The 23,568-nt window shown below is 41.9% G+C and overlaps 1 protein-coding gene across 2 annotated transcripts in view; it reads left to right on the top strand.

Annotated features, from left to right (window-relative positions):
• The window catches only part of ACVR1 (activin A receptor type 1), a 123,016-nt gene that overhangs the window by 54,929 nt on the left and 44,519 nt on the right, over nucleotides 1–23,568 (top strand). For both annotated transcript variants that reach the window (XM_036077717.2, XM_078070836.1), the window contains exon 3: nucleotides 9,938–10,011. In XM_036077717.2, the coding sequence (XP_035933610.1) occupies nucleotides 9,945–10,011 (67 nt within the window). In that variant the 5' untranslated portion in view covers nucleotides 9,938–9,944. The remainder of the gene's footprint in view (nucleotides 1–9,937; nucleotides 10,012–23,568) is intronic.

Raw genomic sequence — 23,568 nt, 5'->3', positions numbered from 1 at the left:
CTGGAACCATGACCTGAACCGAAGGCAAATGCTTAACCATCAGAGCCACCCAGGTGCCCCCAAATAGGGTTTTTTTATGCTTTTCAGTTTCTATAATTTGAAATATCTGTAGTACAGTTTTTTAAAATTAATTTTATAAACAGTGAAAAGACAAGGACATATGGAAGGAGAAGAAGGTAATAAGGATTCGATGGGGTGGGGGAGGGGTGGATATGAGTAAAGAACTGGTGATTCCATTCTCTGCCTGGTGGTTCAGGCTCAGCTCAGTGGCCTTGAAGCTAAGGAATTAGGTGCCATCTTGAGTGAGAAGAGGGAGCTGAGATGTGAGGCTCTGTGGGAAACTAAGATTTAAGGGATGAGTGGCAGAAGAGGAAAACTCCATCCAAGGAAACTGAGAAGGTTCAAACCATAAAAGTAAAGATCCAGAGAGAGTGGAATCTCTGAATCCCAACCAGGGAGGAACCCAGGGGCAGAAGGGGGTCATCAGCACCGCCATGCTGCAGAATGGGCAAGTGAGCCCACCCTCAGCATTCTCAGAACCACCTGAATTGCTGTGGGTTTGGGGGTTCCTAGGCCCCATCTTAGGTCAATCGAATAAAAATCTCTGGAGTTGAAGCTTGAGAATCCACATTTTGAGGAAGCTCCCTTATAGATCCAAAGAGCTATTTTGGTGATGGACTGGTTAGAGGAGAGGGAGGATGTGGAAGGAGCTGTGTAGATTTCTCTTTCTAGAAAGTTCTCTATGAAGGATGAAGAGGGTAGATGTGGGAGGACTAGGGGCTGAGGCCGGTGGTAGTTGTTGAAATAGCTGTCGCTTATAGTCATACAAGAGAGGTTTGCCTGTAAATATGGAGAACATGAATGGTTTCCCGGCAAGATGACTGAGTAGTCAGGCTAAGCGTGAGTGCCCCCCCCACCCCCCCCACCGGAGAGATGATTTTTTTGGCAAGAACTTGATTTTGATAGTTCAGGGAAAGCTTAGAAATCATCATCATGGATTAGATATTCATTTTATTTGTTATTATTTTGAATTACATATTAAAAGAGGAGAGGCTCCCATGTCTTTTCAATGCCTTTGCTTCTCAAGTTTCGAGGGGTCTCCGGGCCCATCCCTGAGGAACAAGGAAGGAATGGGGTCTGCGGGGCTGACTAGGCACTTTTTTCTCTTATTCAGTGCTCCCTTGGCCCCTCTTCACATTGTCTGTTTTCCTTTTCTTGGTTTCCTTTCCGTCATGTTCAGGTGGCACCCATCTCATGTACCTAGAGCCTCGAACAAATGTTGCCTGGTGTGGGGTGGTAGTTTTCCGTGATTTGCTTTGGGACCATTGGAGGGATTCCTACATTTCATGATTTCATAATCAGTCTTCGAAGGTTGTGGAGAGAGGACAGAGGCGAGAATCCTGTTCCTCCTGTTTTCCTCTGCCTTAGGGTCTTTGTTTTGTTTTTAATACCAGATTGGGTTCCTCATTCCTGCCCTGTAGGCTTTCCACCTCAGAGTACTTGGGGCATCAGCCATTTCCTAGATTTCGTTTCTCTCTCCCCACGTAGTAGAGCACATTTATTTTTACTTTTAACTTGCCATTAATTTCTTATTTAGGCCAGTGAGTGTTTGGGTTGGGTGGGTGGTTTTTCAGTTACATCGGTTTTCTGGTCTCTTTCTAGCCGGTATGCAGAATCTTTCCCAGCCCCATCTCCCCTTCTCCTTGTTTTCTGTTGTGGTTACTTCAGTGCTAACCCATTCAACTTGTACACTGACCCTGTGTACACGGTTCATTTTCTTTCTCATGATTGTATTTATACTTTTGATGGATATATTTAAATGAACAGCTGTGCATTTGTTGAGTCATACCACAATTATCTGATTCTGCTTTAGCTGCTCGACTGGCAAAAGCATATTTCAAGCTAAGTTGTGAGAGAATTCCATTAATCACATGCTAGTCCGGGGAGGGGAGAGGAGAAAGACCGACCACTAAGAAAAGTCTTTTGAAAGATTGTTAATTAGTTATTCCATTATTTTAGAGTAGATTGAGTTAGTTGCTCTTTGAGGTGTCACCTGAAGAAACTTTATAAAATTAATTTAAAAAAACTGTACTACAGATATTTCAAATTATAGAAATGATTAGATGTAAATAACTATAAAGGTTTAATGATATCAGCCTTGTACGCAAAATTCCCTGGGGTCATTGATGTGTAGATAAAGTTAGTAGCTGGTGCTGGTCTATTTTAAATAAAGGGGTTTTTTAAAAGTGTTCCTCTCTGTGAAGACCAGTATTCTTGATTGACATTTCTTGAATTCATTGGCAAAGTATTTTGTTTTAACCCTCCTGGACAGATAACATATGATACAGAAGATGTTACAACTTTCTTTTTGTTCAAATATATTAATTGCTAATTGTAACTCTGATTGAGTCTTTGACTTCCACCAGCCAGATCTGTTTTTCTCTTGACACTTCCTTGGGGTTCTTTCTGAAGGTTATTAATAGGCATGGAAGCATGGCTTTTCAAATAGCATCAATAACTGTTAGAAGACTGGGGTGGGAGGAGAAGATAATATGTCAATTTCTGACTTGTAGAAGATGTATTTTCAAGCTACAGAAGCTGTCTCAGAGGTCACTGGGGATGGCTCTGGGCAGATCAGCCAGTGTCTGCAACTAGAGATCCATGCAGTCCTTTCCAAATGGGATATCGTCCACCAGGGAGTTGTCTGGTACACCCGGAGTCTGCCAGCCGTCTTTTGGTTTGGCTGCTTCTCTTGGATGACACCCTTGAAAACTGAAATCCAAGTTACAAATGATATCTTTTAATTTATCTCAAATACCTGGTTGCTACTATATTAAATTGATGATGAGGAGCAGTCCCCGCCCCGCCGTCATTTCCTTGCCAGCCTGTATACAATTCCTTAAACCTCACCTCCCTCTTCCCACCTAAACCCAAGTGTAGCATAGACTAAGAAGTTAAAGTTAATTTGTTTTAATTGATATGGAGTGCCTGGTATGTGCCCGGCATGGCGATGTAGCCATGAGCTAGGTAGAATTTTTGCTCTCATGCTACTTATATTTTGATGTGTGGGGAAGGAGGAGTGCGAGAGGGGGAAACATAATAAAAATCAATGAACTAATAAATCAGCAACAGATTTCACAGTGTTAAGTGCTATCAAGAAGATATGGCAGGGTAATATAATGTAGGGGTGGGGGTGGGAAGGTCTGAGGCAGGAATGGGCTTGAGCGTGTAGGTAGCGTGGATGAGAAGGAAGGCTTTGGTCAAGCTAGCGTATAAAGTTGGCTTTTTTTTTTTTTTTAAATACCTCCACAGAAGTATGCTCTGGTGTCTCCCATTTAAAAAAAAAAAAAGAGGAGAGAGAGATACCTCCCTGATGCTGACATTTTTTATTTCACCCGCCTTTAAATTATTATAGGTTAACCGTATTAGTCTTAGAATTGGGACAGTTGTGTCAGATGGTAGGTGCCTGAAACACCATTTGTCTGGTAATTGGAGGGCTAGAAAGGTCTGCACTATTAGGTGAAAGGGGAAACTTCAGGCATAGTTAGAAATGAGAAGACAGGGCCGAGGCAGCACCTGACTGAGGACTTAGGGAGGAAGTGGGATTTTAGGTGGACTCCATAGTTATGGAATAAATTCCACGAGTTATGGGGGTGGGGAATAACAGGGTCCTTCCTACCACTAGGTAAAAAAAAAAAAAAAATGAATTTATGAGTGAATTTTATGAAAGAATATTTGTGAACCGGAGGGAGAGGCATGAGCCCTGAGCTGCCTAGGAGAATATACCAAAACAGCTGGGAGATGATGGCGTCCTATGAGTTGAGACAAAGCAGGAGAGCCACAGCTATTTGATACAGAGGGAATGAAGTGGAAAATGAGGGACAGTTTCCATCTAGTCAAGCGTGTCGAAATAAAACCTCATCTTTCGATACCGGTAAGGCATGCAGTGGGTGATCACAACATCAGAATCTCAGAAGATTTGCTCAGTCATCATCTGTAGATCAGGTAGGGGTGCGGCAAAGTCAGTTTTGTCCTGTATACAACAATTAAAATAAATGTACTGGGGATTCTCTTTGGTTCCTACATGCGAGCCTAATTTAAACCTTTCACTTGTTTTCATTCAATTAAGCCTCATCTCCCCCCCACCCCCACCCCTTGCAGATTATATTGTTCTTTTCCCCTCCTTTCCGAGCCTTATCTTGGGTCCATCTGTCACAGCTGGAATGTTTGTAGTGTAACTCTTTCAGTCAAAACCCTTTCTTTCCCGAAATAATCTGTAATTATTTCCTCTAACTACAGGATGAACTGATCCAGGGGCTGGGTTTCAGTTCTATAGGACTTGTCCAAGAAGCTATTTGTATTCATCTATCGCAGAAGATCAAATTACATGCTAATATTCTGAAAGTAACACCCCACCAGAAACCTTCCAGCGGCAGTGAAGTCTATATAAAACCAAGCCCTGGCAACTTACACATTGCCAGTTCAGACACAGCGTGGTGTTAAAAATATTTCACAGGTCATTTGTGAACTGGAGAAAAGACCCTGACTTATATGGTATGATGGCTTTGGTTTAGCCTTTTTTTTTTTTTTTTTCAGCTGTAACTGACAGCTCATGTCTCTTTTCACCCTTCCACAGGCCCAGGTAGTTTGGTGCAAGCTGCCCTTGGGTTATCTCTCTGCCTGTTGAGCATAGAAGAGACAGAATTGTTGGTACATAATGGACGATTTTTGTCCTGCTTGGAGGTGGTTGTCTTAAGTATATCTTCCCTCAAAGTTTTATGTCTAGAATTTGTCTTACTAGATCTAACTTTGTCCCAGATGTGCCTGACTGACACTAATTTCTGTTTTTATTTTGAGATGTGAGCTACAAGACCAGAGAGTGGGATGGGGGATGGGAGGTAGAAACCACTTGATGAATAATATCAGAGCGGCTTGGTTTTCCTTTCACATCAAGATCTTTTTTTCAGGGATGGGGGAGATAATCTGAGGTTGCAGAGCATATGAAATTAATTTTGAGGTTAGAGAGATGGGATGAGGGCATGACTGAAAGGTGGCCAAATAACCATGAGTAAAGATTATTTTCTAAGAGGAAAATCAAGATGGTTAAAGCACAGAATGCGTCGAAGCTTGGATAAAACGTTAAGGGTGACAAAAGCAGGTTGCTATGGAGGACACTAGGAGAAGGAAGGGAAAAATGGGGGGGGGAATTGGAGGGAGAGATGAACCATGAGAGACTATGGACTCTGAGAAACAAACAGGGTTTTAGAGGGGGGAAGGGGGATTGGTTAGCCCGGTGATGGGTATTAAGGAGGGCATGTACTGCATGGAGCACTGTGTGTTATACAAAAACAATGGATTGTGGATCACCACATCAAAAACTAATGATGTATTGTATGGTGACTAACATAACATAATAAAATTAAAAAAAAAAAAAAAAGCAGGTTGCTAAACTGTGGCTGGCTGGTTTAACGAAGGTTGTGAGTGGTGGTTGAGTAAGACCTGAACTCAGGTCAGATGGTCTTGAGCTTCACCTTGTGTTCTTGAGCTTCACCTTGTGTCCTTGAGCAGCAAGTTACTTCTACCCACCCATTTTCTTATGTGTAAAATGGGATTAATGCGAGTATTATTTTAGAGTGTTTTGGGGAGAGATTGAATGAGATAACGCATATGATCTCTAAGCACAGTGTCTGGCTGGTTAGTATGTGCCGCTACTGTTGGATGATAATGATGTAATGTTGACAGATAACTAAGAGAAAACAGAATTACTCTTAATCCTTTTCCTTGCTTTGCCTTTACCTTTTATATTAAAGAGAATATATTTGTTTTCCTTATGGAAGGAATAGCGTAGACCATATAGAGATATAAAGAAGAAAACTGTGGAAAAGTAGTGACAACCCAAGTCATTTAAAATTGGGAGGGGCAGCTGTACAATCTGGTCTTTTTTTTTTTAAGATTTATTTATTTATTTTAGAGAGTGTGCATGAGCAGGGGGAGGGGCAGAGGGAGAGAGAGAGAGAGAATCCTCAAACAGACTCCCCACTGAGCATGAAGCCCGTTGCAGGACTCGATCTTAGGGCCCCGAGATCATGACCTGAGACGAAATCAAGAGCTGGATGCCCAAGTGACCTTGCCACCCAGGTGCTTCCAACCTGGTCTTTTAAGATTCTTTCTAACTTGGAGATTATTAGAAGTTGAATTGAGGAGAGAAAATCCCTATTGAATAAGTACTCAGTAAATTATGTGTTGAACAAATGGACAAACCAAATGAGTTTAGGCTGTCTAGACAATGAACATTTTGTAGACTTTTCTGATGGTGAAGAGTCTTAATTCATCTTATAACTTTTCCTTTATCCCCAACATTATAGATAACAAGTTGTTATCTGTTCTTAAGTCTAGGTTTTAGAAATATCCTTTATTCTAATAGTGGATTATTGACTAAATTGTTTAATATGAGTTCCAAAAATTGAATATAGAAGTGTATTATACTCTTGATTATTCTGTGACCAATATCAAAATGTTTTCTGATTTTTTTTGGGGGGGGGTAGTATATTGCAATGTATCTATGGTTTTTATCCAGCTATAAAATTATGATGAGCAAAAGTAGTGACAAACTTGGTCTCCAAGCCCACACATGTTAGAAGCTGAGCTAAACAGTAGTTCTTTAACTGGAAATCAGTTTAGTCTATAAGTGGAGTTTAAAAAGTACCATGGGGATTTGGAAAGCAGTTCTGTTCTGCCCTGGTGATATACCTTTTTGTAGTAGACTATCATGGGACTGTTCTATGTCCCAAGAGAGTAGTCCTGAGACATTGTAAGAGATGGTGCTGATTTAAAGAGGGTGCCTTAGTTAAGAGGGGAAGTCCCTAACCCTTTTTCTGAATAGCTATTTTCTTTGTGTCTGAAGGAAAGACAGATCAATTACTAGAGATGGAAGGCCTTATCCAAGAACAGAAAGGTGGTGGTATAACTAGAGGCAAGAATTTATACTCTGAATCCTTTAAATAATAGATGTAATCCCCAGTAACCTACGATTTTTCAGTTAGGCATTTTGACCTTAGAACATTGCATAAGGATTTTGGTTCAACCTAAAGTAGATGAACAGTTGAGAACCTTTTTATCATAGGTTTATGTCTCATTTAAGAAGTATTTAGCTGTGTACATAAAGTATTATTCCTGTATTAAAAAAAATGTCTAATGCCTTCTTCCTTGACCATTAGACTTGCTGACTTCTTTGATGTTAGAGAAGTTGAGATTTCTAAACCTGTAGAACAGTAACATTTTTGTCATGGATCAGGTGAATGTGCATCCTAAACTATCAGGTGCCATCTGGTTATCTGGTATGGCATGGTAGAGGAATGATCAATTAAAGAGTAAGGCAGTGGTTTTCAAAATGTCCAGAATCCCGTGGACTCTCCATGACTTTCTCAGCAGTTCCACGAGGTCCTTATATATATCTGTGTGAGGCTGTATTTTCTATACGTACTTTAACCAGTGCAACATGGCGTGACAGACTTAGTGCAGAATCATGCATGAGAATCCAGTGGCTTTCTACTAAGCTAAACATATAGAGATTTACAAAAATGGGAAATAATGCCACTTTTCTTACTACCTTTTTTGGAGAAAATAATTTTTTTTTTAATTTATAAAACACGGGGTAGTGTGTTTATTGTTGTTTTAAAACAAACGCAATATTAAAAAGTTCTCCAGTTTTAATTTCTAGTAGAGGAAATATTGATAGATATGGCTCACGTTGACAAGCTGCTTAGAGTCCTCAATACTTTTTAAGACTATACAGTTATTCTGAGACCAAAAAGTATGAAAACCACTGGAGTAAGGCATCCCTGAACTATTGATTTTTTTGCTACTCCCTTTTCCCACTACCAGTCCCTCTTTTTTTGCCAACTTATATCTGAAACTTCTTAGCCAAAAATACTTGAGAGCAGGATAGTTGAAAATTTACCTTTAGAAACAGTATTTTCTTTTTAGCGTATTTTAAAATTGGGACTAGATCCTTAGGGCTTCAAATTGGGACTTTAGCATGCTGATTTTTTTAAAATTAAAATATGACCAGGAGGGGCGCCTGAGTGGCTCAGTTGTTAAGCGTCTGCCTTCAGCTCGGTTCGTGATCCCAGGGTCCTAGGATCTAGCCCCATGTCAGGCTCCCTGCTCAGCAGGGAGTCTGCTTCTCCCTCTCCCACTCCTCCTGCTTGTGTTCCCTCTCTCGCTGTCTGTCTGTCAAATAAATAAATAAAATCTTAAAAAAAATATGACCAGGAATTTTATTCCAGAACATTCTCCTTTCTACATTCTTTTCCCCCTTTCCTTCTGGAGGTACCATTTTTAATAGCTGAATTAACTGGTCTGCTTCTCCCTTTCCCTCTGCCCCTCCCCCTACTTGTGCTCTCTTATTCTCTCTCTCTCAAATAAATAAATAAAATCTTAAAAAAAAAAAAAAAAAAGAAAGAAACCAAAAATGATAAAGATACAACAAACACAGTCCTTACTATCATAGACCTTAGAAGATCTGTGGTGGTAATCAAATAATCATCCAAACGATTATATAATTAAAAATCAAATTAAGTGTCAGTTATAAAGAAACATGGTTAAATAAGACCGCTAACAAAATAACTTGAGATTTTCTGGAGGGTAGAAGAGCTTCCCCAGGAAGGTTATATCTATATAGGAAGCAAAAAGATGAGTAGAAGGTACCAGAAAAAGGATGATAGTGTGTGAGTGTACATGCATGTTTGTGTGTGTTGGGGTACGTAGCACCCTGTGGTGGAGGGTAGCATTTAAGGAAAAAGGCACAGCTTCTCAGCTTCCACAGAAGTCCTGTGGCTAGGGGAAGCACGGTGTCCCGCGGATTGATGACTAGTCAAAGGTTTAATTTGTAAAAATTATTTCTTGTAATAAAGAATTTGTATAACCAAACTCATCATATTCCCAAAATTTTGCAGGAATTATTTAAATGGAAACGTTCTTTGTTGTAGTCCTTTGAGTTAGAAAAATTGAGCTTTTGCTAATGTAGTCTCAGGGCAGTATCAACCTTAAATTTATATCAGGTAACTATGTTCTCTCATTTGTATAGTTTGATATACTACAAACTTACATGATTTCTTGCTGTCTTGGTTGTATCCTTTGTTAAATTTGAGGTTTGTATAAGAATGCATTGCTTTGCCATAGATGAGGGATAAGTTGTAGGTATTTTTTTTGTTTGTTTAAGGATTTTATTTGTTTTATTTGACAGAGAGACACAGCGAGAGAGGGAACATAAGCAGGGGGAGCGGGAGAGGGAGAAGCAGGCTTCCTGCTGAGCAGGGAGCCCGACACGGCTCGATCCCAGGACTCCCGGGATCACAACCTGAGCCGAAGGCAGACGCTCAGTGACTGAGCTGCTAGGCACCCCTGGTTTTTTGTTGTTGTTGTTGTTCCCCTTTTGGGCTGTGTGATAATGCTCCACTTTTAATTTTCTTTTAAAGGAGAAGTAAGGTTCAAACACAGTAATTTGGCTTGAATTATTCAGTCACTTAATCTTTAACATCATGTTACAACAGTTTATTCATGCCTCTCAGTTTTTAAATATAGTGCCAATTTTGCATTTCATAGGCTAAGATAAAATTCGAACTTAAAATTCTTTGAGAATGCTTAGTCTTATAGCTGAGAATTTTTCATGTCCCTATTGAGTTCTCTGTAAGAGGGTAGTCACCTTAGAGTGGCCACTAGTAGGAAGTAAATCTGATTAACTCCTGAAGATGATTTGTTTAGATCTGTGTAAAGGGTATATGTTTAAATTTAGCAAGAAATAAGGCGACATATGTGAGGGGGATTTGTAAGAAAGGCCTTGAATGGCAGTTTGAAGATAGTATGCTTAATTTAATTTGTCATCCTACAGTTAAAATTTTTTGTTTTACTTTTATCTCTTATTTTTCCTCCACAGTTGTACAATGGTAGATGGAGTGATGATTCTTCCTGTGCTGATGATGATTGCTTTCCCTTCCCCTAGTATGGAAGGTAAGTGGCTCACTGGGTATTGTTTGGCTCTCTGTAAACCAGTTTATTCTTAATACTGTCATACTTAATACTCCTCCGTTCTCCCCCTTTGTCAAGACTTTATTTTTTTAAAGTTATGTTTTCGGTTCACAGCAAAATTGAGAGGAAGGTATAGAGAGTTCTCATACCCCTAGCCCCCACACATGCAGAACCTCCTCCATTGCCAACATCCCCCATCAAAGTGGTACATTTGTTATGATTGATGGACCTACATTGACACATCATTATCACCCAAGTCCATAGTTTGCATCTCTTGGTGTTATGCATTCTGTCGGTTTGGACAGATGTATAATGACATGTATCCACCATTATAGTATCATACAGAGTATCTCATTGTCCTAAACATCCTCTGTGCTCCACCTGTTTATCCCTTCCCTCCACCCTCCTTGAAACTAGCAACCACTGATCTTTTTGCTGCTTCCATAGTTTTGTGTTTCCTAGAAAGACATATAGTTGGAATCATGCATTATGTAGTCTTTTTGGATTGGCTTCTTTCATTTATTAATAGGCACTCAAGGTTTCTCCGTGTCTTTTCATGGGTCGATGGCTCATTTCTTTTAGCACTGAATAATATTTCATTGTCTGGATGTACCATAATTTATCCATTGACCTACTGAGGGGACATACCGGATGCTTCCAGGTTTTGGCAATTATGAATAAAGTTGCTATAAACATCCATGCGCAGGTTGTGTGTGGACATGTTTTCAGCTCCTTTGGGTAAACAATAAGGCTTGTGATTACTGGATTTTATGGTAGAGTATGTTTAGTTTTTTAAGAAACCTCTCAATTGTCTTCCAAAGTGGCTGTACCATTTGCATTTCCACCAACAATGAATTAGAGTTCCTGTCGCTCCACATCCTCACCAGCATGTGCTGTTGTCAGTGTTCTGGATGTTGGCCACTCTCATAGGTGTGTAGTGGTGTCTCCTTGTTGTTTTATTTTGCATTTTCCTGATGACATCTGATGTGGAACATCTTTTCATATGCTTATTTGCCATCTGTATATCTTCTTTGGTGAGGTGTGTCTGTTAAGATCTTTGGCCGATTTTTTAATCAGGTTGTTGCGTTTGCTTATTTTTAAGTTTTAAGAGTTCTTTGTATATTTTGAATAACAGTCCTTTATCACATGAGTCTTTTGCACATACTTTCTCCCATTCTGTGACTTGCCTTTTCATTCTCTTTTGTTGTCTTTCACAGAGCAGAAGTTTTTAATTTTAATGAAGTCCAGCTTATTAATTATTTCTTTCATGAATTGTGCCTCTAAAAAGTTACTGCTGTACCCAAGGTCATCTGGGTTTTCTCCTATGCTATCTAATATTATATGACATAATATTATGTAATGGGCTTTACATTAAATTTCTAGTGAACAGTGATGTTGTAACCAATTTAGGTATCCACAGTCTAGATTCTGCTCTACGCAGTATTGTTAAAAACATTTCAATAATGCTGCAGGCTTTTCATGCCAAGAAGATATAAAATAAGGATCCTATGCGGTAAGTTTAAAAGAATTGGAGGTGTTTAAACCAGAGGAGGGGTTGAGTCGTAAGTTGTAGGAATTAATAAGAATTTAGTTGGAAAAAATTGATGGGTTAATATTTCTCACCTGGGGGCTATTTTCCTCCCCAAGGAATACTTGACAATATCTGGAGACATAACAGGCAAGTTTCTAGGATTTTTTCTCAGCTGTGTAATTGCTAAACACTATGATAACTAGAAAAAAAAATCTACAGAATGTGGTGGAATAAAGTCCCTCCAAATTCCCTTCCCTTCCCTAGGTATAGTATCAGTTCTCTATGGTATGAAGCAGTTTCTTTTGGTTTCATTTGATATCATGGGTGGAACTGTGGTTGTGAGCATGATTGAAAAGAAAGAGAGTGGAAAACCAATTGAGGTGGAACTATGGTATGAATAGAGATGGAGAAGTCGAGAAAGAATGGAGAAGAGAGAAGGGGAAAAGGGCATTTATGAATCAATATTAGCAACTGTGCCATTGGTTGTTTTTTCCTGCTTTTAGCTCTTAAGCTGCCCAAAGAATCCAGCAAATGACCCTCTAATGTCACAGCGAAGATAGGTAATGAAACAAGTCCGTCTGGCTGAAGTGGAAATGGATTGCCACTAAAGTTTTGCTATTTAATATACCACCACCACTAGGATGTTTACAAGGAAGGAAAAGGACACATCATCCTTTAGTTGCAATAGCTTTTTTTTCTCTTCAACCAGAATATCCAGTGAGTGCTACAGCCTAGAGTGCTCTAATCATAATAACAGTTGCCTTAGTCCTATCTTCCTTCCATGACTCAACTCCTTGTTAACTGTCAACAGCATATTCTATGAAAAGACTCTTTGTTTTTGTATATTTACTAGGAATTAAAAAAACACACTGAGAACCCCTAATTGTAATGCACTCTAATATATTCAACATTAGTCATAAAGCAAATGTTAAGTACAAAATACTTAACCAAAAGAGGTAAATAATAGGGTAGTTAACTAAAATCTTTATACTAGCCCCATACATTGTCTAGTGCAGACCTTTAGACCAAGTTTAAAAGGAAATAGACCCATGTTTGATGTTTGCAGAATAGCTGTGGCACCTTATTGATTGTGCTTCAGTGAAGCTAGATGGCATTACTGGGGCATAAATAAGAAAGCTATAGAGATTTAGTTCCAATATATTTTGTTGGGTAGTGTACTCTTTTTAGCTCACTGGGGAAAAAAGAAGAAAAAACAAGCAAAACTTCTTCCTCTTTGTCTCCCACATTATTCCCAAGTGTCTTCTTAAATATTGATTAGAAATAGTGTTAACACTTCAAATAATAGGTCCCAAACATTGATTAGTGTTAACACTTCAAATAATAGGTCCCAAACATTGATTTTGATAGGATTTGGTTAGTATGAGTGTGCTTTAGAACATCTCTCAAGTTGTATGGAATCCTAAATACTCCAGGGGAAAAAAGACCAAATAAGTTTGGAAAATATTGCTTACTATAAGTACCTCTGATGATTATAGGTAATATTTATTGAGTGGCTAATATGTGCCAAATGTTGAGCTGTTTTTTATGTGTTATTTCCCATAATCCTCATGATTACGCTCATGAGATAGGTTTTTGGGGGATGTGCCTTTGAATTGTTTAAAACTCTTGCTTAAGGTTACACAGCCAACAAAAGGTGTAATGTACTTTAAGGAATGGTGTTCAAGAGTTTCAGTCATTACCAGTCTTCTTCAGAATTTGACTTTTTTTTTTTTTTTTTTTTTGGTCCCTTAAATTAGCTACATCCACATTCACATTGTATCTGGTGCATGCTAGAATCCAGCTCAGTCCAGTGTGTTTGAGAGCTGAGATGAGAGCTTGTAATAGCAAATGATCAGGCTCCTTCACCTGGGTTTGTGTTTTTTATTTCTCATCTCTCATACCAATATTCATTTCTCATGTTCATTATACATACAACTCTAGCTGCAGGAAGAGTTTTATTTGCTCTTACCGAGAAGAGCACTTGAGTCCTAATTATCCATATATCCTTCCTTTCCCTTCCCATTAATAAAACTAATCATGCTCTAATACTACGATTATGCCACGGGGGAAAAGTCCATTTTTGTTCCAGAACCTCCATGTTTGGCTTTCCCTTTATCCCTGAGAGCATTTGCAGGTGACGTCCATGACACAAATACTTAAAATGGAATATTGCTTCAGAAATATTTCTAAGCTAAGATGACCCACATTTTATCAAATTTGCGAGCCATAGTTTTGATTTTATTATAGCAACAAGGGCTGGACTTTTGCAGAGTTTTGTTGTAAGAGGTTTTGGCCTGTCCTAGAGAAGATTGCAAAGTTCTAAATTATTTTGTGGGCTGACTTGATTTTACTGTTTCCGAAGCCATTGCCACTCAGACTTTCCAGCCCAATTACCCATGAAGGGGATAACGTCAATAGACTTTTTGTTAGGGTCCACAAAGGTGCCCCTCTTTGCCACTGTGGGAGAAGAATAGAATAAGCCTTTCTTTGAATTTCTCATTATTGAAGATTCAGGAAGTTCTTGAAGGGGTGAATGAATGTACGAGAAATGTCTGTATTAAGTTGGTTGCTCTCGTTTCTCATTGCTATAATTTATCCCTTTTGTTCAGAATAAAATCTTTTTCACGGATACATCATCAAATAAGAGACTTTTTTGGGGAGAGAGATGGGATATAGTGAGCTATTTGCCACTCACTCCTAAGACCTAAACTGTAAATATCTGATGGAGCGACATACTTTTAAGATACTCCTTCTTTGTTGTTAGATTTTCTTATCTAACAGAATCATGGTGTATTAGTTGATGAAAGGTGAACTATGACAAAGCTGCCTTTGAGCTTGTGCTTCTTGGGAAATGTTTGTTTCGGCTGCGGGTAGTTAAACTAAAGCCACATCCAATATTCAGTGTATTTATATGAGAGGAGGGTAGTAGCAGTAGGGTGTGGAGAAGACTCTAAAAATTCAATCTAAGTCAAATATTGAACAGATGTGAAAACAAATCCAAGATCCAAGCTCGTTAAATGATTTCCTTGTGGTCAACAGTGAGAGGGCAGTGCTGTAGCTTCTGGGCTTCTCTTTTATGAAGACAGGTCTCAAGAATGAGAAGATGAATGCCATCGCCTCTTTATGGAAGAGCTAGTGAAGCAGGAGATTTGTAGGTGTGTCACATATGTGACTTTTGCTCTCAGAAAGAAACACTGAGGAAAACAAGACACAATAAAGAATTACTTTGTAACTCCCCGAACACTATTACCCGGTGTCCTCGGAACTTCCTTCTGCAGCCCAGCATGACCTCAGGCCAGCTTCCACAGATAATGATTATATGGTGTAGTCATAATTACTCAGAACTCATGTCAATTCTAGGATCCTGTAAGACACAGGGTGGAGTGACTTCCAAACTTTTCACTGTGACTCACAGTAAGAAACATTTTACAGTTGGACCCAGTGCATCTACATTTAGAAACATTTTAGAGTAGGACCCACACACATCTGAAACAAAAAACTCATGAAGAAAACAGCAGTTACTCTTACTATGTTTAATGTACCCCCATCTCTTTCTCTCTCTCTTTTCTTTTGTTCCATTCTATTTGGCTCTATTTTATTTAAAAAGAAAGAAAGAGACCTTGTCTTGAACCACTACATCGATCTCCCTACCCAGGAATGGGCCGTGACCCACGGTTTAAAAAAGGTGACTCCAGTCTGCTCCCGGGAGCTCACTACCCGGAAATCCCTGCTGCCCCCAGGTCAAAACTCTGACAACTGCCCTGTGTATTCTGCAGCAGAGCTGGCCCCGAGCCTTGTATTTTTTCACAAGTTCATGAAGCCTGACCATCCTCTCTCGCTCTGAGCCAGTGGTTTGACAGGAATAGGGAAGTTTACATTTGTGCCTCCTCAGCCTTGGTCATAACACTGGAACAGCTGCTGCCTGATTCTAATCAGCTGAATCTGAGCTCTGCAGACTGGGGGGGGGGGGGGGGGGGGGGCGGCGGTTACTAGATCCACGGTAATGCAGCATCTAATTCTTTGTTATGGGTTAGAGCAGAGCACAGACTTTCTGAGGATAGGACACTGGGGGGATGTGGAAAGGAGAGGAGGAATAGGGGGAAGAATTAAATCTGTCTTGGGAAGGCAGTGGTGAAAATCACCTGAAACAGAACAAAACAAAATCCCCACCTCTGCCTGGAACCAAATGGTGATTTGGAATGGGAGTGGCCTTTTTTGTTTGTTTGTTTTGTTTATTTTGCTGCATTTATTTCCTCTTCTAAATGCCAGTACCTGCCCCAAGCCAGTTTGGATGGATCCATTCAGGAAAGTTGTAAAGAATAGAGAGGGAAAAAAAAAAAGATGCCTACAGTCCGGCTGGGAATCAGACTCCTCTGCTGTGTATATCATACTGCCCGTTGCCATGCTGAGTCACATAGTCACGGCTTCTCTTTATCTTTAACACCATGTCCTAGTTCATAGGCTTCACGGTGTCAGTTTTGCAAAGTGTTGGGGTGCATTTTTGGTAGGTAAATGTCCCTTCGGAGTGTCTTCTGAAGGGAACCTCTGGGCCATGCATTGGAATCAGGCCTTTCTCAGCAGAGAGACAAAGGCAAACACTGTCATGAGCCATCTTCATCTGCTTTCCTGTGTGTCCGTGTGCATGGGTTACCTCACCTGTCGGGCTGTTCCCACAGCGGCACGTGGAGACAGCGATCGGGTGGTTGTGAGGAGTTTGTGGGGAAAACGTGCCAAGTGAGGCCCAGAGTGAGGAGGAGGCCCAAACTCGGCGGTGTTCATTGTATCCCCCGTGTCTACGACAGCGCCTGGCATGTAGTTGGTGCTCAATGAGTATTTGACAAATGAATGAATAAATAATGTTGGCTACAATTATAGTTATTATAATATAAAAAAGATACTTACATAAGAGGGACTGATCTGGGCTGAGGAGATAAGAGCACATCTTTCAAAGAATTTATTCTGACTTTGGGAAAAGAGAGTCAGTTACAGCACAATCTTACGATCTTTGATAGGTTCGTGCAAGTACGCCGGTAGGCATGGCTGATGTCAGTGTAACTAGAAGTGGTTCCTGCTGCCAAGGAGTCACAGTCTGGTTGCAGAAGGCAAAGGTTATAGCCCAGCACTGGGGATATGAACAGGAAGGGCCTCCATATCACACTGGGCTGGGATTGGAGACAGCAGTCCAGGGAGCCGGGCTTTGGCAGGATCGACAGGCACTAGGGCAGCAAAGGAAGGACTGAGAAGGACTTCTTGCCCAGGGAAGGGCCTCACCCAGAGAAGTTGTGGGGGCGGGGGACGGACGACACCACCTGGGCAGTCCCAACATGGCCAGGGCAGTCTTGAGAAGGGATCTGGGTTGGGATAGAGGTCCTACTGGCCTGGCAGGGCCTGGGGTCCTGAGCCGGTTGTCTCCTGTCCAGAGGGCAGTGAGAGCTATTGAAAGGTTACGGAGGGGCAGTTTGTTTTCAAAGAGTTGTACGGTGGAAGTGGATCACAGGGTATGGCGACGTGAGAGGTAAACGGATGAGGAAAACCAGTCCTGCGGTGTTGGTGTTGTGGGGCGCAGGCCCGCATGCTGTATTTTGGGAGGTATCCCAACTATAGCAACTTCATGGTGGCGAGCAAAACAAAAAAAGAACCTTTGTTCAAAGAGGAGAACTTTGTTATTATTACTCACATATAACAGCCACTGGAGGGGCACACGATAAGCTAATAATAAAGCCACTGCTACTTTTATTAGGAAAACAGAAGCCTGAGCTGCTGACTTTTCTAGCAACTTTTGCAGGACATTTAAGTGCCTCCCGCCGGCCCTTTGTTCCTGTGTTGCCATGGAGTGTCAGTAACCCGGCTCAGAATAACCCGGGCAGTGACATGCGAGGTGCAGCTTGCTTGCTGGCCTGCTGGCTGGCCAGGTTATACTGTTTGCATTGCTCCCGTCTTGGGAGGAGCACTGAGCAGCTGGTTGCCCTGGCAGCTATGAAAGGTGGATGTCTCTTGGCTGCCTGGAGTTGGAAATGCAACCCAGACTTGCCTGCCTACTGAGCATGTGCGGCTCCTGATGCAGCTGATAGTGACTGAAAATAGCCCACTGAGCACCTGTCCCTTGTACACCAGCCCCTGGCCGACTGCCATTTAGGACAGTGGGGACTCAACTTGGTGGATAGGTGAGGGGCTGCTTCATTTTAACAGTTCTTAGGAAGATCTTGGGAACTTTTGGCCCTGGCTTAAAGGGCCAGTAAGAAAGTAGCAGCCTCTTCTGAGCAGTTCCCTTTGGCACTTCTGCCATTAGTGGGTGGTCACAGTGGCTGCATTACATAGAGCATGTGCCGAAGACTCCATACAGTTCTCTTTGCTCGGCCAGACTGTGGTCCAGTAGACTGAGGGTCTACGTTTTCTCCTGGCGATAGTAGCTTTCCTGAAAAACTCCTGGAAGGTAGCCACCCATGGTTTACATTGCCTCAGTTTTAGGACGGGGAGGCATTGGCTTAAACTATTTTGTTTGATTTTCTACCTGTTCTTTAATCCCCCATGATTGTCAGTAGATCACCTCTACAAGGTGTCTCATTGCTAGATTCTTTTTTCTCAGCAGTCCAAATGTGGGCATAGAATAGAATCACAGCAGGTTATGGGGCTGTCTGTTCCCCTCTGGGACTCCTTCCATTGCCTTCTGGGCTTTCATCTCTTCAGCGGGCTTGCCATTGTTGGGCACGGTTGGCATGTCAGTGTGGATGGAAGCGGGCTCTGGAAGGAAATGCTTCTGAAATGACTGGTGGTATTAAAGCTACTATTTAAAAGTGGCCCTTCGTAGATACTTGGGTTATCTTTAGGCTGTTAGTGCCCTGCAGCTACAGGAGCCAACGGGAATCTGTGGAAACTCTGGCCTGGTGCTTTCGCGTTAGTTTGTGTTTAGATATTCTTGCTCCCCAGCCAGCAGCCTCGTGACACATCTCAGATTTAGCTGCCTTTCTTCTGCCAAGGTCCAAGATGATTGTGGAAGCTGGAAATGGTGTGCTGTGCCACAGAGATTGGTGGGGGTGGAGGGTGGGGGAGGGAACGAGTGTTTGAAAAGCCAGTTCTGGTTCACAGCAATCTCAAAAAAATGCTTTTGGTTTCTACTTTTGAGTGTAGGCACCCGGAGCGTTTCTGTGGGCTCAGGGGTAAAAAAGAATAAGCTCAAAATGACCCAGACTCACCTATGTCATGGTGACTCTAGGACCCTTTAGTCTATGACTAATAAGCCAGTCTTTTTAAGTGTTGAATTTGGGAATTAGTGAATTCTTGTGGACCATATTAATTAGACTGATAGTGGAAAGAATACATACAAAGCAAAGATCAAGTTAAAGGCTGGAATACAGATGCACAAGGCATGTATTCATGGGATTGAAGGCATGGGATGCTTCTGGTAATTAACCTTGCATGGTGTTCTGGGCCTGGTAGGGCCTTAGGATCTGAGTTGGGAAATTAGGGGATAGGGAAGTAGCAGTATCAGAGGTTTGATCGGTGCCCTCGTTTTTTACTCTTGGATATCTTAATCTCTTGGGCTTCATCCAGGTTGGGAGCAAATAGTCTAGCAAGCACCTTATTCCCTCTGTGCTTTTTTTCTGGGGTGGGGTAGAGTAGGGAGCTAGAGAGGAGGAATTTAACTAATTCTGGACATTTTTACCTTTGGCTTTGGGTGCTGCAATGCCTAGAGGCTGGCATCCTAAGACTGTTGTCCAACAAATTGTAGCCCTGCCCATCTTCTGAAGGATTTATCTCTGTGGTTTGAAAGCTTCCAGAAAGGGTGTGGGGGTGTGGTGGTGATTTGCTGCTGGTAAGTAGAGCAAAGATTGGCAACCCTGAAGGCCCGATTACTGGTAGGGCACAGAAGGGCAGGTAGAGGGGGGGAGCCTTGTGCTGAAGCCGCCCTATAGTTCCTTCTCCACTGTCCTATCCCATGTGGAGCCTTGGTTAAGGTTTCCTAACACCAGAATTTTCCATACAGAGCCTGGCTAGGAAACCCTCACTGGAGCAAGGCATGCACTCCCTCTTTAGCTGGTGGATCGCTGAGAGACAACCCACATGAGTCAGGCACACCTCTTCCCACACTGTGAACAGAGCTTCCAGCCTCAACATTGGATAGATGGGACTACATCGCTGGTTCTCTCCAAAGCTCAACCAGGAATGGCTTCCCTGAAATGTTTATTATAATTCACCAGGTCTTTTTCTCTTCACCCTCAGGCTGTGGTACTCTCTCTTACTCTTCCTGTAAGTGGAGCTTCGCTCAGACCTGGGCATTATCAATATATGGGGTGGGGATATTTCCTGGTCTTTAAAGGAATTCCTTAGTAGGTAATTTCCATTAGGCCTTGTAGCCATTTATTTCTCTGAAGCAGAGAGTCACGAAGTTTGAAGACACAGTGAAGAAATGGGTCATTATTTTCCCCCTGTTAAAGAGTTGCTTCATAGACATGGTGCAAGTGTTAAAGCCATGTCTTTGCTACATTCTGGGAACCATGAAAAGCACGGAAAAGACAGACCAATATTGTCTTCGGTCAGTACCCCACAATGTTCTTTAACTTGTTAGTCACTTAAACACAGACCAGGTTTTTGGCTTTGAAATCGAAGGTGCGGCTGCTGCATTAGGGCTTAATTTACAGGGATTATTTCAGAGACAAGGAGTCAGCCCAGACACAAAATAAACAGATGGCACTTTCCCCGCCCCTCTCAGCTTCAGCAGTTCAAATGCAGGATGACTTGGGAATCCTTATCACCTTCAGCAAAGCAAGAAGGGGAAAATGATGTAATTCACTCTTCCCCACTCCCTGCTGAAAACGCCATTACTTTCACCGAGAGGAGGAAAATGGCAGCAAATACCAGGGGGCATCTTTCTCACTGCCAAGCGGGCAAGTCCTGCATGACTCCCCTCACGTGGTAGGAGTCAGGGCGCTTATGATGTGTCAGTCGTTCTGGTCACCTTCGCATTGTAGTAGCCCAAAGTCCTCACATCAGCCATCCAAGGAAGGACCATCCAGAAAGCCCTGCTGTTCTATTAATGTATTAAGTAATTCCTTGTTTTAGAGACGCTTGTATTTTACCTTTTTCTTCTAACAGACAAACAGGCAAACAGAACACCTACTGCACCACAACAAGTATTAATTTTCTACACTTGTAAGCCGGAGTAGGTGAACAGATGTGACTCTATGGCGAGCTCCTCTAGGAAGAAGTGGTTTGCACAGACATGCTGGCTCAGTGACTAAGCCTTGCCTTAAGATCTCTGCTGACATTTAAAGACTTTATAGGCTCAGTCTGCTCTGAAAACCAGCATCATGTCTCTTCCCACCTCTAAATCCTTTCTGTGAGGAGAAAATTCATTCTGAAGCAAATACTCATCAGGCTTGTACTCCTGTCAATTGCTGAGGCAGGTGGGGTATGTAACAGTGAGCAGAATAGGCTCAGTTCTTACCCTCATGGTGCTCCTAGTCTGGAGGAAAGACTTGGACATTCAGTAGCCAGACAGACACATCCATGGGAGTGTATGCAGGTGGTTCCTACTTTAAATCTGAGGGTATGAACAAAGGCTTCTCCGAAGGGAAGGCAGATGCTAACTAGGTAAATGTGGTGTTGGCAGGGAGGGAGTGAAGCCTTACCTGTGGAGGAAATTCCATACTTAAAGGACCTGACATCCTAGAGCAAGAGAGGCCTTCCAAAAATGGAGGGGTGATGAGGGGAGCCTAAAGAGGTAGAGATCAGCTCCACCAGGACTTCGGGCCACATGAACCACCCCGTCTGTATTTCAAGAATCATGGCAGGCAGAGAGGACTACATCTGAATGGGGATGCCGTTTGCTCAGTTCCAGAAAGCTGTAGGAAGGGCACATTTGTAGCCATCATCAGTTCAAAATCTTGGGAATCCTGCAATCATTTTTTTTGTTGTTATTCTAATTTATATGTGATCCTGTTTTATCTTTCTTAACTCCTGGAATATGTTTTCTTCTTGGCTTTACAACTTTGCCAAGTATTGGTTTCTCTGATCAGGGGGAAAAAAAAAAAAGTGATTTGGGTTCCCTAAATGGGTGTTTTATAATGAGAGTATTTAGGCTCCTGGTGTACTGTATTCCCGAGCATATAGCTTGCCTTCTTGCCAAACCATCAAATGCCCTTCATGAGGCGTTCCAGACTGACCTTTGTGTTTCTGTCTTAGGAGCAGGCTTCTGGCAGTGATACCTGGCATTGCAAAATCCATCACTGAGCCTTTGTTTAATGCCAGAGATCTCAAATGCTTTCCGATTCTGGAGAAGTGCCAAGCTGTGCTCTTGGATTAGGAGGCCATGGAAGGACTCCCATATCTATAAGCCTAATATAAGCTGTCATTTCAAATGAATGAATCATTTATGCTGTTGGAAGGAGTCCAGGGATGTTTGGGGTTCGTTTTTTTTAGCCTATAAAATTCTGAACTATACGACTTTTATAAGAATAGTCTAATCACCACATTGTTATTTGTGCTACTTTGAGGTGAGTTCTAAGAAATTCAGTCTGTTTCTTTTGCCGACCTCTGGGGTCATAGCTGCAGGCTGGTTTACTTGTAGCGTTTTCTCATTTGTCTTTCGTGTCAGACTTCAGTGGGAAATATGAGGTTTTGTGCACCATTTAGAATGATAATCAGTTTAAATGCTTTAAAGTATTATGGAGTGCATGACTGAGAACGTTGAGGATAAGCCCATAGTGTTGTGCTTTGATTTGTCAAGTCCCACTTAAAACATAAATGCGAAGGGCACCTGGGTGGCTCAGTCAGTGAAGCGTCTGCCTTCGGCTCAGGTTGTGATCCCAGGATCATGGGATGGAGCCCCATGGCGGGCTCCCTGCTGAGCAGGGAATCGACTTCTCCTGCTCCCCCTGCTTGTGTGCTCTCTCTCTGTGTCAAATAAATAAATAAAATCTTAGAAATAAATAAATAAAATAAAACATAAATGTAAATACTTTTACTCTGAGGTATAAGATTATCCCAAACTGTGAACATTCTTAAAAAAAAGTCCACAATGCTCTTTGCTCTGCCTCTTCCTGTGACAGTCTACGGTTAGGCTACCAGAGTAGGTGTGTCCAGATGATGAGCTGAGTATCGCCCAGAACAAGAAGGATCTTTGAAAAGATTTGGGATTCTGAGCCTGGGCCTCTGGTTGTGGAGCCCGCCCCTAATCCTCCCAGACTGGCTGGGAGTCGAGGACTCCCTGCTGCTTCCAGTCAGACCCGGGCTGCGAGTGTGTTCACAAGGACCTGGTTCTGGTGATACAAAGGGCACGCAGTGCCAGCCATAACACTGAGTAATGCTGGGAGGTGCCTTTTAGAACAAACAATGTGGGTGAGCTTTGCAGACAGGGAATACCTCTGGCTTGACATTTAAATTACTGAATTATTTAAATGAATGTCAATTAGGTGGCGTAGACTGGCTGCCTTCTGCCAGGGCACTTCCTAGTTATTTGCACAGGCAAAGTGTAAAGTACTTCATATCAGATGTGGCGCTTCCTGTCTGTCCTGTTGAAAATCAGTCCCTGAAGGTGACTATCCATGTCTTGGTACGTCTCGATGTGTACGGTATGCCTATCACTGTCTGAGAGATTAGAGGTCCAGACTCCTACCTGTGGCCCTACAAGGGATTTTGTGATCACTCTTGGATCCTGTGCGCCACCCCCGCCCCCTCCAACGCGCTCCAAATAAAATATCACAAGCTCACACATGTTACAGTTATTCCTAAATTTTGACGAGACTAAAACAGTGAGTCATGGGCATTTTGGGGCCTGCTGCGTTCTTAGAATTGTGGATATTAAGATATGAAAATGCTACTACCTTGCTTTTAACCTTCTTTGTTGAATCAGTAATCCTAGCTCAGAAATCTTTTTGGCATCTCTTTCACTAATCCACTCTGTTGGATGAAGCTGCCAAAGTGGCATTTAACTAATGTGTGCGTGCGTGCAGGCATGTGCGTGGGACATGTGGTCATTCTTATAGACTTATGAATTCAGGGTCTTCATT

The sequence above is a fragment of the Halichoerus grypus genome, chromosome 4, assembly GCF_964656455.1.
Source record: "Halichoerus grypus chromosome 4, mHalGry1.hap1.1, whole genome shotgun sequence".
NCBI classification, from domain to species: domain Eukaryota; kingdom Metazoa; phylum Chordata; class Mammalia; order Carnivora; family Phocidae; genus Halichoerus; species Halichoerus grypus.
The sequence above is the reverse complement of the archived record's forward strand: the minus strand, read 5'-3'. Positions and strand labels throughout refer to the sequence as shown.